Here is a 14,949-nt window from a genome sequence, read left to right on the forward strand (position 1 = left end):
CGCCACCGCCGCCCGGAAGAGCCGCGCGCTTCCGGCTCGGGTCAGCTGACGACGGCGCCCGCCGAGGCCCAAACCCCGCCGTGCGCAGGCGCCGGGCGGAGGGGCGGGAAGCGGGAAGCGGGGTGAGGGAAGCGGGGTGAGGGAAGCGGGGTGAGGGAAGCGGGTGCCGAGGTGTGAGGTGCAGGGTGCACAGTTCATGGTGCAGAGGGGCACAGTGCAGACCCATGGCTGTCCCCAGCTCTGCCCTGGCCCTCCCACTGTGTCTGTGCGGTGGGGGCCTCGCCCCGGGCACTGGCAGGGCCCCGCTGGCCTTTCCCCAGAGCTGCCAGACATGGTAGCAGAGATGGGGCTGCTGCCAGCCCCCAGCTGCCCACTCAGCCCTGGCGCTGGGTTCGGCTGCCCACGCCGTGGGCCGAGGCCAGCGCAGGCCAGGAAGGAGGGGTAGAGCCCTCACAAGCGTGGGGCAACTGAAACCCCTCGTCCCCAGCCCTCTCCTCCACTGGCCGTACCTCCATAGCATCGCGTTTCATCTGCAGCCAGGGCCCCCTTGGAAACCTCTCCAATCTCTTGGGGTGCTACTGGGACCCCCAGAGTATTTGATGCTTTTCCTAAAGCCCAGGGGGGATTTGGGATTTTTGCAGCAGGCACTTAGCGACGCTGCGGCACAGGGAGCGATGAGGCTTGTGCATCAGGCCGGGCCCGCGGTGTCGCATGCCTCCAGCCTTTGCTGCTGAGGAAGAAGGAAAACCTTTATATTTTCAATTTTGCATGTTGATGGCGAGCTTTGAACTCAGCAGCAGCTCCTCAGGGCACCGACGGTCTCTTGCATGCAGCTTGCACCCCACTCAGGTGCCTTGATGCCGTCGGGGCACCTGTATATTGCTATTGTGGTAATAACATTATGGTCTGGATTAAAATGTACAGCTATAAGCACCCTTGATAGATGGCAACAGGGAAACCTTCAGCCAAAACTCTGCCTGGGGAGCTTCGGTACGGCGGGTTGGAGAACAACCAGGACTGAGAAAACCAGGAGGCAGAGAAAGCGCAGGGACACAGCCAGCATCCCCCAGGGTATCCCTGTGCCCTCGGGCACCTGGGAATGGCAGAAAGATGCTTGGGTCAGGAGCAAAACCGTGTCCAAGCCCGTTGCTTCTTCCTGATTTTCCAGGAGCCCTTTTTCATCTTCAAGAGAAGCACAAAATACACTGGAAGATGTAAAGGTCCAGCCAAACAAAAGGACCAGCTGCTCAGTGCTCAGGCAATTCTCCTGGCCTCTGTAATTCTGTGAAATAACAGCTCTGAGTGTCAGAGCAGTTTATTTCTGAGCAGTGAAGTCTGGAGGGACCGGACAAGTGCTGGGAAGCAGGAATCAATGATCTGCATCCCAACAGTGTTATCCCCATCACACACTAGGATCCACCACAGGGATTCGCAAGTTAAGAACAGAGTGGAGTCTTTTATGGAAAAAGTTGCTTTTCTGTTTTTCAGGGCTTTTGCACCAGCGTTAAATACCAGCGTAACAGAAGAGGATGAGGAGCCTCCATGCCTGACGCCCCAGCGGGGTCACTCCTGGGACCGAGCCCTGAGATGCACCATCCAGCACTGCGTGGGATGTACCCTGGTGCTGCGTCTTCCCAGAGGGCTGTACGCCCTGGGCAGCACCTCTCTGCAGCACACCCGCCCTCCTCCTCCCTCCCTTCCTCTTCCCCTCCCTTCCCTCTCCCTCCGTTCCTCCTCCCTCCCTTCCTCCTCCCTCCTTTCCTCCTTCATTCTCCCTCCTTTCCTCCTTTCTTCCTCCTCCTTCTTCCCTTCCTCTTTCCTTCCTTACTTCCTCCCTTCCTCCCTCCCTCCTCCTCCCTTCCTCCCTCCCTCCTCCTCCCTTCCTCCCTCCCTCCTCCTCCCATCCTCCTCCCTCCTTGCCTCCTTCCTTCCTCCTTCCTTTCCCCTTCCTCCTTCCTTTCCCCTTCCTCCTTCCTCTCCCCCCTCCTTCCTTCCCTCTTCCTTCTTTTCCCCTCCCTCCTTCTTTTCCCCTCCCTCCTTTCTTCTTCCTCCCTCCTTCTTTTCCCCTCCCTCCTTTCTTCTTCCTCCCTCCTTCTTCCTTCCTTTCTTCTTCCTCTCTCCTTCCTCCCTTGTTCCTCCCTCCATCCTCCCTGCTTCCTCTCTCCTTCCTTCCTTCTTTCCCTCCCTCCTTCCTCCCCTCCCTGCCGCCACATGAACCCAAGGCCGAGCAGCGGGTCACCCTGTCCCTTTCCCACTCTGGGCTGCAGCTCCTCATGTTCAAGGGCTGCTTTAAAACAGCCCCACAGTGCCCCTGCAGCACCCCGACACCTCCCCACGCCTGGCTCCTGCCTTTCCCTTCCTTAAGGCAGCTGCCACTTCCCTTCTCCAAATACTCAGCCCCATCCCCTGTCCCTGCCCATCTCCAAGTGACAGTCACTGCCTGCCCTGCCCTCCCCTGCCCACCACAATGTCCTTGTCTCCCCCGCCCCTGTCCCCCTGCGGGCAGGGCTGGGCTGCCAGGAAGCCACCATGACGCTGGACGGTGTTGACACTGTCAATATTTTGGCTGCAAAGGGCTCTGGATTAAGTGGCCAACGGGCGCAGGCCCTTGCTTTTGCAGCAGCCTCCGTCCCGGCCCAAAGAGCCTTTCCCACACCGCCAGGATTTGGCCTTTCCTCTTTTTTTTGGGTGCAATTGATGACACAGCGCAATGCAGATACGAACGTCAGTATGGGTGCCTGAAAAGCAGCAGCGAGGCACTGATAGCGATGTCTTATTGCCCTTATAATACGGGGCTGCGACCGCACTGCTGTGGCATGCCACGATAACGACTGTGAAGCCGCAGCTGAGGAGGACCCACATGCCAGCAGTGTCCCGGGCACAAAGTGAAGCGGCGAGGGGCGGCTGGGGGAGCCCCACTGGCCCTGGCAGCACCCCAGCGCGGGCTCCGTCCCCGGGGTGACGGCTCTTCTCACCAGCCCTCTTTGCACATCCGAATGGGGCTGGCTCCTCTCGCAGGCAGTTAGCATGAAACATTTATGGCCTTCAGCTGTGCTGCTCGTCCGGAGCCAGCACGGCCTCTACATATTTAATTTTTTCACCATTAAAAATGCATGAAGCGATGATCCATCTCATGACGTCCCTAATTCACTTCCATCTCCCGTCTCGGTGCGGAGCGGAGCGTCTGCTGGGGAGCAGGCAGATGGACGGGGGGCTGCGGGAGGATTCAGAGCTGCTTCAGTCTGGCAGGGAGAAGCATCTGCTGCCCTAGAAAAAGCAAATGAGGAGAAGGCAGCTAGCAAGGTCCTGGGGAAAGGCAGCAGGACCCGCTGCTGTAAGAGCCTGGGCAAAAGGGTTTGAGTTGGAGGGAGAATAAACAACCCCTCGGCACTGGGAACCGGAGCGGGGTGCAGCATGGGAACCCCCAGGAGCCCCAGGAGCAGAGCTAGGGGCCGTCAACTGCACCTTCGGATGCGGCGTGTGGAGCAGAGCCGCCCGTCGAGCACACAGACAGGCTCTGGGTGCAGAGTAGGAGCCTCCCGCTGCAGAACAGCCCCTCGCCTCCCACCCACCCAGCACGGCACTCTGGGGGACCCTTGGCTGACACAGCCCCTCGCCCCCACTTCCTTGGGCTCCCAGCTTGCCGGGAGCAAAGGGAGGAGAGGGATGACAGGACAGCCGTGCTGCTCCCGTCAGATTTTGGCACATCACGGAGGAGGTGCTTCATCCAGAAAGGAGAGGGTCTGCAGAGGGACCGCTCTTGCTCGGCAGCAGACGCCCCGAGAGCAGCGGTGCTGGCGGATGCTCAGGGATGCGCTGCAGGTGCAGGTGGACCCTGCAGACCCACAGGCAGGGAGGCAAGGCAGGAACGACCCGCAGTTGCTGTTATCACAGGAGAAAAAATCATATTTTTTAAGGCAAAAAAAAATCTTTAAAAATTTTAAGATGCCTATAAAAATGCCCACTTTTAAGTGCAGCCTGAACTGTGAGTTCCCCCGGCAGCAATGTCAGATCGGTGCGATGTTGCTGGGAGCATTTTTCAGCTGTTGGAACATACTTTTCCTCCAACTCAGCTCTTTTGCCTGTAAGTACAACGTACGGTTTGTAATTCTGCAAAGCGTTTTGAGGTAAAAGTCAATCAATAACAATCGTTTCAAAGAGGAGACAGATTGGAAACGCTGAAGCACCAGAGCTGTGCCTGCACCGATCACATTTTGTGTTCCCGCTGAGCAACTGTGTACGTAGGCGGCACGGGGCGCTGTGGGGTGCACATCTGCATCGCCCCGAATTTCCCCCGGTGGTTTTGCCAGTCAGTGCTAAAGAAGTGCCGCAAACACAGCTGGCACAGCCCTGGCGCACCCACCCCCAAAAAGCGTCCCTAAGGGCGCACAGAGCGGTTGCAGAAGGGCGTCACTTAGTTCTTGTGGCCCCAACCTCTCCCTTGTCACCCGGTTCCCGGCACTTGCTGCTCACGTGCTTCTCTTTCCAACTTCCCCAGGATCATCCAGCGGGAAGCGGTTGCAAACCCACTGGCTGTGTTGATGTTTCCTTCGTTCAAGGACAGGCAACTGCCGCAGCGGGCGGTTCGGCAGCTCCGGCCCTCCCTCGCCCCTGCAGCACCCTCCCCGTCGTGTGACGCTGGCGAAGGGAGTGAACCCCAGAGCAGGAAAATGAAGGTTATCCTTGGGAAAAATAAATGATTAAGTTTAATGGCCGTGTTGCTGGTTTGATGGCTATCTCATCCCACAGGGTGTTTACGTCCCCCTCCCTGGCCTTGGCACAGAATTGGGGCAGGAAGGTGCGACGTGGGCACGGGAGCCGCTCCACCCCTCGCCCTATTTACACCAAATAAACCTCCTGTGCTGGCAGGCTGGCACTCACCTTAAAAGTCAGGGCAGGTGATGGGGACAGAGGGGACGCGGCAGCGGGGTGCACCGGAGCCTGGGCACATGCTGCAGGTGGGGCTCAGCCTGCCCCGCTCCCCCGCGGGGGCAGCCGGCGGCTTCCCCATGGCCGAGCCGGCCGAGGGCGATAACACGGGCACCGGGCAAGGTGAGTGAGCTGCAGCCGGGGACAGTCGCACATCTCACGCTGCGGAAGATGCAGGAGGCTCTCGCTGGCCCCCCTCATGCCGGGGCCTCATCCAGCAGAGGAGAGGGGCTGGAGCAGACCCACATTTCCTTCCCCAACACCCCTGGCATGTACCGGGGTGGGCAGAGCTGGAGCCACCAGCCAGCACCCTGGGCCAGGGCACTGGAGGCCGGGTGGGCTCGGGTTGATGCTCCTCAGCACTTCGGGCAGGGCAGCACCCTCGTGATGCAGCTGGCTTTCACAAGGTGAATTTGGGGATCACGGCAGTGTAAACAGCCCCGCTTCAACCCCAATGTTCATTTTAGCCCGGTTTCTGTGGCTAGAAGCCTGCATGACTGTAGTCAGGGTCTCTCTGTCTGCAAAGCAGGGAGTTAGGCTGAGCAGCAACCGGTTAAAACCGCTGCCCTTTCCCTGAACCAGAACTGAACCTGATCTGCTGGTTTTGCTGAACTTGAGCAGGGGCCAAACTGAACTGGAGAGCGGGAGTCAGAGCTGGACCCAGCCTGGGAGCAGCCCGGGCACCCGGACCCCCTCGACGTGCCAGCACGTGCTGCCATGCGTGTAGCACACAGGGCCGGGACCGTGCTGTCTCCCCGTCTCCCCTTGGGGCCGAAGCAGAGAGGTTTGGCTCGGTGCAAATCCATCCTAGACTCCACATCCCAACTGAGCACATACAAGATAAATACATCAAAGAATTAGTGTGTGCGCTAATCGACTTTATTCCTGCCAATTAATCACCACCCAGCAGAACTCACCCATGCGGAGACAACTCCTGTCTTGCTGTATGGGTTTTGGAGCTGAGCTCTCTTGCAACCCCAGGGAAAATACCGCTCACTTCTCTCTAGGAGGAGCTCAAACTCTGCTCTTCCCAGCCCAGGGCTGGTGGCTGGCAAAGCCCTGCCATGGTGCTGTGTGTGGGAGCCTCTCCTGAGGGTCCCCCGGGGAATTTCTCTCTCCAAGGGGCTTCCCAGATGCCCGTCAACCCCTGCGTGCAGTCCGCTGGACGGGGTCTCTCCAGGTGCATGGGGGCATGGGGGAAACGGGGACCCTTTGGCACCCCGCGGACCATCCCCGCAGTCTTGGCAAGACCCTCTCGCTGCTGCACCTTCTCCTTTCACCTTCTCTCTGGCACCCAAGAGACCAGAGGGGCCGGGAGACTTTTGCAGGAGACTTTGGCAGGAGGCAGGAAGAGAGAGGGCAAATGCCTGAGGCCAGCTTTGCCCGCTCTGTCTGGACTCGTAGCAGCCTGGTCCTGGGCTGCCAGACCCGGACAGGACGTTGCCTCCTGCCCTGCTCTGTCCTTGCAAGGGGACACGACGCAAATGGTCCCTCTCGGCCTCAGCATCACTTGGGCCCCCACTGCCCGTGAAGTCTCTCCTCGCCCCAGCAGAGCTGGGCTGGGACCGAGCTGCTCTGTTATCCTCGGTGGTGTAACGCTGCTGTCTCATGGGCATCCCTGGGGGACAGGGTCTGTGTCCCTGCTTTCTGCATCTCCCTCTCGGCAGGTCACAGGCTGGGAAGTCAGGAGCTTTTTGAGGGGTGCAAAGCCCCTCACAGTGTGGAGAAGCAGCCCTGACGCCCAGCTGGTACCTGGCCCCACGCTCCTCTGAGCCCCCAGACAGCCGTCTCACCAGGGGCCTGAGCCGATGTGAGCAGACAAGGGCAAAGCGAGCGGCTCCAGCCAGGCAAAGCCTTCTGAAAACCTTCCCTTTGCAGGGGGGAGACTAACTATTGAAATACAAGACGTTGCTGTAAGATTTCAAAGCACCGTCAGCCAGGGTGAAACGCTGTCAGCTGGGGCAGTGAAGCGTGTTGAATAAAAGGTCTTTGTCCTACAGAGATGTTTGGCTCATCTCCAGTCACCATCGTGATCACGTCCGAGGCTGACACCTGGGACACTGACGCCTCCTCTTGTCTGGGCTGTGGACAGTTCGTGGATTGGGACAGGATGCCAGACCCGGAGCAACAGGCGCATATCCCCCGAGACATCCTCAGCAAGCCCCCGAAGGAGCTGAAGAAGCTGGCAAGAGAAGGCTACTGGGCAGCGAGCCGTGCTCTGAGAGCTCAGGTCTACCACCAGCTCATCCAGCAGGTCGCCTGCCGCCTCGTCACCCCAGATGCTCTCGTCTACAGGGATGTGGCAAGTCGGCTCTTTGGGAAGCCGAGTGTGAGCTCCTACCCTTTGCCTGAGTTCCTGGAAGGATGTTCCATGCCCACATACTGCCTCAACCTGCAAGGGGTCACCGCCTTGAAGAAGATCCTCATTTGTGTTGGCAACCTTTTCCCCGACATAACCTACAGCCCCATCCTCCCCTCTCTGGTGGCTCTGCTGCTGCACTACAGCAAAGATGAAGCTCAGTGCTTTGAGAACATCTCTCGCCTCATCGCCAGCAATGCTCCCCACACCAGCTACATTGACCAGTCCTTCCTTGCCCACCAGGCCTCCTGCATGACTTTTGGGGATTTGGCCAACAAGCACTGCCCAGCAGCTCACAAACTCATAGCCAGCACCTCTGAGAACGTCTTTGAGGTCTACTCCGAATGGTTATCGTGGCTCTTTCACGACCTCCCCTTCAATTACGCCATCCGCGTCTTTGACGTCTACCTGCTGGAGGGGCAGAAGGTCCTCTACCGCATTGCTCTGGCCTTGCTGAAGCAGTATAGGCTCTCGGTGACCTCCGCTGAGCTGGAGGGGTCTGACATCAAGGCAGACCTGCAGGCTTTCGTGCAGAACATTGCTGAGCACGTGACTGTCGACAAACTCCTAGAGAGAGCCTTTGGCATCTGGCTGTTCTCCCGCAAGGAAATCTGGCTTCTCCAGATGGCCAACAGGAAGGCGTTAATGGAGAGAGGCATAACCATGGTGCAGAGCAGGTAAGGAGACCTCTCTGTTTGCCAGCTCTTGGGGCTAAGCAGACAAAATATCAGTTACAGTGGAGATACAACATGGGGGGAGCTTTGGGTATCTCCTGTAGCTTTGGGTATGCTGGGTGCCTCACAGCCCCTCGTGGGGGACCCTGTTAGGAGGCACTGTACAGTTAGAGCTAGCGATGTTAACAGAAAGCTCACGATGTAAAAAGTATGTCAAAACCTGATGCACGGGGGCTGCACCCCTAAAAGCAGACAGGCACCCCAGCTTGGCAGTAATGGACGTCCTCCCTCACACAGGCAGTCCTTCCACCTGGCCGTGGACATGCAGAACTTCAGCTCCAGCATTGTAACAGCTCAGGAGATGCGAATTGTCTGGTCCTGGATCCCTGAGCGCTTCTCCCTCTTCCCCCCGCTGCTGCTCTTCTCCACCTCAGAAGACGGGTGCAGCCTGCAGAGGTAAAGCATCATCTGCCCGTCGGGTCAGGTCGGGTTGGATGGGCCAGGCGTAAAACTGAGTAGAGGTTGTTGGTGTAGAAAGGAGCAACATATCGTGTCCATGGGGCATATCTGAGGTCTCCTGGGGACTCTCTTGGGCTCAATTCAAGATCTTGAGTGTGGTCTGGGCCAGCGCTGGCTGTAGGGCAGAGGGCTGAGGCTCAGTCAGATGGCAATCAGCAACTCGGCACTGCACGGGGAACATCAAGCCCTGTGGATGGGCTGTGCAGGGGGACGTCCCTGTGTGCCACCCCATGCCAGGCATGCTACGATCGGCCAGGTCCAGCCAGCACGCCATCCCCAGGGCTCCAGCTTCCTCCCAGTGGCTCAGAGCACAGGGTGGTTGCTGGATGCTGCAATCAGTGCTGCCACCCAAAACTGAGCTGGAAAATGAGTTTTGCCATAGATTTCCCAAGCTGTGAAGCAGCAAAAGCCTTCCAGTGGGCTGAAGCTGCCTTTGCGTGAATGTTTTCAGGCAGGAAACCCAAACCTGCTCCTCTGTAGGAGCATGTTAAGCTGAGAGGTTGCACTCGCAGAGCGGGCAGAGCTCAGGGCAGGGGCAGAGAGCATGTGGGTACATCCTGCGATGGGGAAGACATCAGACCCTCTAAACCCAAGTTAAGAGAGCCCAAGTGTCATGGCCAATGCCCAAAATTGCAATAGAAAGACCAGTGTCAGCGCTGGAGACAACCCAGGGCCCGGTGACACCCACTGCCATGGCCATGGAGCAGAGGATGCAGTGGGAAACAGGGACATCCCTGCAATGCTCAGTGCCAGTGTGTTTCTCTACTGAGATGCAGCTCACTGCCAACCGGGAGGGGATGCTGGGCTGCCCAGGGACTGGATGCCGGCCATGCCATCCCAGTTCTCAGGGCGGTGTGTAAAAGTGGGGCTGCGATGGTAGTGCCTCCGTTAGCACCACGAGCGTGCTCCCCCAGCCCGTGAGAGGCGAGTGGGCCCCCCACAGCACAGAGGTGCAGCCCCATCTGGGAAGCGCAGCCCTGTACCTTTCCAAGACAGCAACGGGGTGCAGAGCCCGGATTACGAAACACATCCAGATTAAAAGCAAGCTCGTTTGGTAAACTGCCCCTATGAAGCATCCCCCCAGCCTGGTGCCTGAGGGTAGGGTGTGAAGATTTAGTGTTTGGATTTATCTGAGCTATTACCTGCTTCACCAAGCAAAAATGATGACCTCAGAAGTCCCATAAGCCAACTCCCCCGGTTCCTGCACACTGAAGCTGCTCGAGCTACACGATTATGAGTTTCTCCTGCTGTCCTTCCACGAGCTCCCTCGGGCCAGCTGCCGGCACGGAATAGGCTGAGAAGAGCCGCCACCGCTCTCCACTGTCTTTTATAGCCTTGTGCTCACTGCACCCCCGGGCTCTCTGCATGGCACACTGCTCCTGGGACTCAGACCCCCACCGACCCAGTCTCTTCGTTCATCTCTGCAGGTTTTACACGTGCTGTGAAGGTTACGAACCGACGGTGCTGCTCATAAAAACAACAGAGGGGGAGGTAAGTATTTCCCAAGTAGAAAAGTGGGCTGCGCTGGTGCCGACGTGTGGAATGGGATGGGGTGGTTGCCCCCACTGGCACATCTTGGAGCAGCCGCGGGGCTACGTGGTCCCTCTCCTGCCCTGCCCCGGGGTCTGTCCCAGCTCCCAGAAGAGAACAAACTGCACCCCCGGCACCAAGAGCCACCTTGGACACAGGCTGGTCTAAAGGGTGCTGCTGGGGGGAAACAGAGAAGGAGTCAGTGAGATGGAGAGAGGCCATGAGTGATACTCCTTTATTGCAAGTACAGACCATCTCATGAAGTCCTTGCCAAGCTGACTTTCCTGAAGTCAGCAGATGCTTTGCGTGAGCCTGGATTTGCGTTCAATGCATTAAATGCAAGGATTTCTCCCTGACTGCAAGAGCAGACACACAAGGGAAATAGAGGAGAAATAAGGACAGCTTCTACAGTATTTGAAAGTCATGAAATAACTACAAAAAAACCCTGAGCCAGGGCTCTTCCCAGGGACTCTGAGAGGGGCTCATAAACCCGTATTTTATCTCTCCACTCTTCGTCAAACAGCAGAGGCAAGTTCTGTAAATTGTTCAGGCATCCCGAAGATTTATTGACCTACCAGTCCTGATTTCCAAGCCTGACACTTCATTGTGGTGCGGAGATAAACACCCTGCCACCCCCTAGGGCCTTGTGCAGACAAGAGAAGGTGACTTATAAAACCTTGTTTCCTACACGTTTTAGCTCATTTTATTCCTTAGCTAGTACCAAGGACAGGCACGAGTTCCCACCTCTCGGGAGGTCCTCTCCAGCTGTGGTCAAGTCAAGGACATCCATACCAGGATGGGCCTGACCACGGGAGGAAGAACTGGCCAAAACACCTGGAGAGCAGTTTCTGATCCTCCCCCAGGATTGGTTAAAAGCCTTGTAGGTAACAAAAATGTGTTACTTGAGTCTTTGCCATTTTAAACCACTTTTTCTTTAAAGGCTCATAAAACAGGCGACCACCTCGCCACCAGCTAGGGGCCAGCTGAGGACAAGGGACTCCCAGACCGCTGTCCGCAGCGTGTTGCAATACTGTTCATACAACCCTTGGAGGCACACAGTTATTCCTTTCCACCCAGCCGGGAGCTGGATTGGGCTTGGGAGCGCGAGGCACAGCTCCTACTCCCAAGCCCGGGCCAGGGAACACGCCAGCACAGCCGAAGAGCCCTGATGAATCAACCAGCATGGAGCTCACTGCGATCGCCTCTGCTGCAAAAAAGCAACACCCCAAATCTCCCAGACCCCCCCCTTAGAGGCCCCCTTAGGCACTGAAGCTGAGTGGACTCACGTCCAGAGCACCAGTGACTTGTCAGTGCAGGATTTAGCTGGCGTAGCAGAATTTGGCTCTCCAATTCCCCCAGGGGACCTCGCGGAGCCCTTGACCTCCTGAACGCACGTGCGATGGCCGGTGTTTCTGGGGCTTGCTCTGGTCCCAGCCGTCTCCCTCGCTGATTCCCCGCAGCACTGATGGCTCCCTGTGCTCTCTCTCAAAGGTGTGCGGGGCGTTTCTCTCCTCCGACTGGAGTGAAAGGAAAAAGAATGGGGGAACATCGGGCTTTTTTGGGACAGGGGAGTGCTTTGTGTTCACTGTAAGTCACATTTTATTTCTGGATTTACGCTTATGTGTTTGTCTGTTAAGTACTTTTTCCTTTACCCCTCTGACAACTCAGAGCATAGTGGCACCAAGCTGCTTCCTTACCACGGTCCCACCGCGGCCCTGTCGCTCTGGGAGGAAGCAGCAGCACAGAAATTGCTATGCTGGATCAGAGCAAATGGAGAACGAACTCCTGCCTTGGGTGAGCGGGCTTACCCCAAGCCCCCGAGGCAACCCGCAATAACCCTGGGTGGGTCTTGGAGCATCCTCCCGGGATGACAGCAGGGCAGCAGCTCCTGGATGGAGCATTCCCAAATCAGCCCCAGGGTCCCTGCAGAGGGAGCAGGCTGAGTTGGTCCAAGAGATCCTGGGGTCAAAGTCATCCGGTATCCCACCTGCGTCCATCCAGCATCCACCTGGCAATGTGGGCAGTGCAGGCTTCCCCATCTTCGGCAGCGCCTGGCAGAGACAAAACCAACTTCTTAGCCACAGCCACCTCCAGAGCAGTCCTGGCACTGCCAGGATGCCTTGTCCCTTCCCTGCCCCAAGGTCCGGATCTGGCATACAGCGTTTGTCCCCCAACACGCCTGGCCAGGCAGCACCATCTTCCCCCAGCAATGGAGAGATGCCCCAAAGAACAGGGCTCACCACATTTCTCCTGCTTTCCAGGTGCGCCCCGAGCCAGAGAGGTACGAGTGGGTGTTCATCAAGAAGCCGGAGCTGGCCAAAGCCGTGCCGCGCTCACGCCAGCGATCACCTTCCCCCTCTCCCGCATCCCTCCTCAGCTCCTCCCCCAATGACCGCAGCACCAGCTCGAACCGTCTCACCGTGCCCATGCCGCAGAGAAAAGGCCGTCTGTCCCCATTTCTGGCCATCAGGCATTTCCTTCTGCCTTCCAAAACAGCCTCCATGTTCATGTCCGGGTCACGGGAAGGGATCATTATTGGTAATTACCGAATGGTGGGCACCCACCCACCGACACACCGCTGCCTCGGCTGAAAAGGGCTCTACTCCAGATTAAAATCTGAGCTGCCTGTAGAGGCAATTCAAAGCCAGGGGAGAGGAAGTCAGCCCCCTCTTCCTCAAATTAGCAGGAGAGTGCAAATCTGCACAAGGGCAAGGATGTTCCTTCTGAGAGCCCAGAGGGGCTCTGCCAGCTGAAGGGGTGCACCATAGCCCAAACCTCCTGGCGAGGTTTGCACCCTTGGGGCTGGCGTGTCCTTTCCCAGCCCTTCCCTCCGCTTTGTGTGGGATGGAGAGGAGATGCAGGTGGGGATCAGCCCAAGGAAGGGCTGGGCACAGTCACTTGGAGCAGACACACCAGCTGCCTGCCTGCGCTGCCATCTGCCAAGTCAGGCTTGGGCACAGGGGTTGAATCTTTGTGCCCCACCACCGCCGGGGTGGGTTCAGCAGAGGACCGCACCAAGCCAGAAACATCTGCAGCCCTGATGGCTGCCTCTGCCTCCCTTCCAGCCCTCAGGAGAGGGATCAGGGCAAGCCTGGCTGCGGGGATGCAAGGAACTTTCCTTGTTCTCCAGCTCTCTGAGCAATTTAATAATTCAGCTTGTGCTACCAGGGCAACCTCTTGCACTGGCTGCCCTGCAGATAGCTCTCCGGGAGCTCTGCCTCCAGGCTGACATCCCGATGAGCAGAGAAGGCAGCTCAGGGCATCCCCAGCCCAGCTCTGCGCTGTGGCCAAAGGACAGAAAGCTGAGAGATGGGTGCAGTCCTGAGAGACCTCGTCAGCTGGGCCAGCGTCCCTGCTTGAGCAGCGACGGGGGTACAGCAGATCCCAACCAGCTTGCTTGCTTTTGCAGGTGGAGGGGGAGGCCAAGCTCTGTCCCTCGACACCAACCTGCTCTGGGGGCGCACGGAGCACTGCGAGACCTTCGACAACCCTCCGCTCTGCCAGGAGAACTTCAAGGTGCAACTCTTGGAAGTGTGGGGCTTTCAAAATGCCTAGGTCCCGTGGGGGACAGCCCCTCACCACACCACCCACAGAGACGGGGACCCCTCACCGCGCTGGCCGCCACCCTGGCCTGCCTGCCACGGTCTCTACCGACAGCGCCGCAGGCACCTCCACTCACCATCCTTCCCTCCACGGTTAGCCGTCATGGTGGTCTGGAGAGAGGGCAATGCAGTGCCAGGAACGGGACTGCGGGTGCTGCCTTTGGTGACACTTGAGGTCTCCTCCCGCAGCTTAGACCCAGCCCACTCCACCCAGTCTGTCCCAGTTTAGGATGCTGGAGGGCAGGTGAGCCAGTCCAGTGCTTCTCACACCTCCCTGGCCTGTTTGCAGCTTGGGGCTTAACAGTAAACCAGTGGTACTGCAGCACAGGCAGATTTTATAGGAATTTTGAGCTTAGGCAAAACCCAATACAGAGGTACAAAGCTCACCAGAAACGCCCTCAGACCCCGCTTCCCTGTGGTCGCAAGCCCAGTGCCACCCTTCAAGCCATACTCAGGGTTTTGTAGCCTCTGTGGGTTACCAGGACTCCCCCAGGATCACGCACTGATCACCATCCAACACAGTGCGACAGACTCTTTTCGGCTGAAACTGCTGATCAGTGATTAGCAAAGTCCTACCTGGTGTTAATACACTGGCAGCCAACAAGAACCCCCAGTTGTGTGTGTACCTGTATTGTCATTTTTGCATTAAACTGAAGATCTATATTTACCGCAACGGGCTGATGTAAGACTGCGAGCGGTGAATACATATGAGCCTTAACCAACGTGCCCTGACTACCTGGGGTCAGGAGAATGGGAGACGTGCCATTTTAAAACGTGAAATGTGAACGTGTACGCGTAGCTCAGTCGGAGAAGGCAACCCTTGCGGGAGTGCTGTAGACCGGAGAGATATCATTCTGGCTGCAGGATGACATCTCCCATGTCCAAATATACTTACCACTTGTGGTTTTATCTTGCATCTATTCCACTTCTTGAGCTATTCAGAGCAGGAGCTATGGTGCCTTGGTGCCTGTTTCCAGCGATGGCAGGAGGACGCGGGCAGGAGCAGGCCATGGCAGCAAGCTCACACAGTGCCAGTCTTGCGGCAGACATAGGAATTACTTGTAGCCTTCAGAGGGTATCCAGGTAAGACAAGGAGGTGAGACGCAGCCCTCCGCGCCCCTGTGCCTGGCCTTTGCCCACAGAGCTCAAATGAAAGAACACCACAGAATTACTCTTTCCCTTCAACTAAAAAGCTCTGCTAGGGTGTCCTCAGTACTCCTTTCTTTCCGTGATCATGTACTGGACTTTCTGTCTGGCTGAAAGTTTCCCATGGGAGTGCCTCTCCCTTCCCAAGAGGCTGTTTCACCTCTCCGCCCAGAGATGTACAGGATGCACG

The 14,949-nt window shown here is 57.6% G+C and overlaps 1 protein-coding gene across 1 annotated transcript; it reads left to right on the forward strand.

Moving 5' to 3' along the window:
* The first annotated feature begins 4,949 nt into the window (after positions 1-4,949).
* LOC104261322 (TBC1 domain family member 24-like) lies at positions 4,950-13,566 on the forward strand. The gene is made up of 7 exons (XM_059828233.1): positions 4,950-5,052; positions 6,930-7,965; positions 8,260-8,418; positions 9,909-9,972; positions 11,503-11,598; positions 12,273-12,549; positions 13,421-13,566. The coding sequence occupies exons 1-7, from the start codon at positions 4,950-4,952 to the stop codon at positions 13,564-13,566; spliced, it is 1,881 nt and encodes a 626-aa protein (XP_059684216.1).
* Positions 13,567-14,949: the final 1,383 nt, after the last annotated feature.

Source organism: Gavia stellata, chromosome 22 (assembly GCF_030936135.1).
Source record: "Gavia stellata isolate bGavSte3 chromosome 22, bGavSte3.hap2, whole genome shotgun sequence".
Lineage (NCBI taxonomy): Eukaryota > Metazoa > Chordata > Aves > Gaviiformes > Gaviidae > Gavia > Gavia stellata.

Bases quoted from the DNA above. Each gene is read 5' to 3' on its own strand.
- LOC104261322 (XM_059828233.1), top strand. From the start codon at position 4,950: ATGCTGCAGGTGGGGCTCAGCCTGCCCCGCTCCCCCGCGGGGGCAGCC. The intron at 5,053-6,929 runs GTGAGTGAGCTG...TTTGTCCTACAG, and splicing joins TAACACGGGCACCGGGCAAG to AGATGTTTGGCTCATCTCCA. The intron at 11,599-12,272 runs GTAAGTCACATT...CCTGCTTTCCAG, and splicing joins GGGAGTGCTTTGTGTTCACT to GTGCGCCCCGAGCCAGAGAG.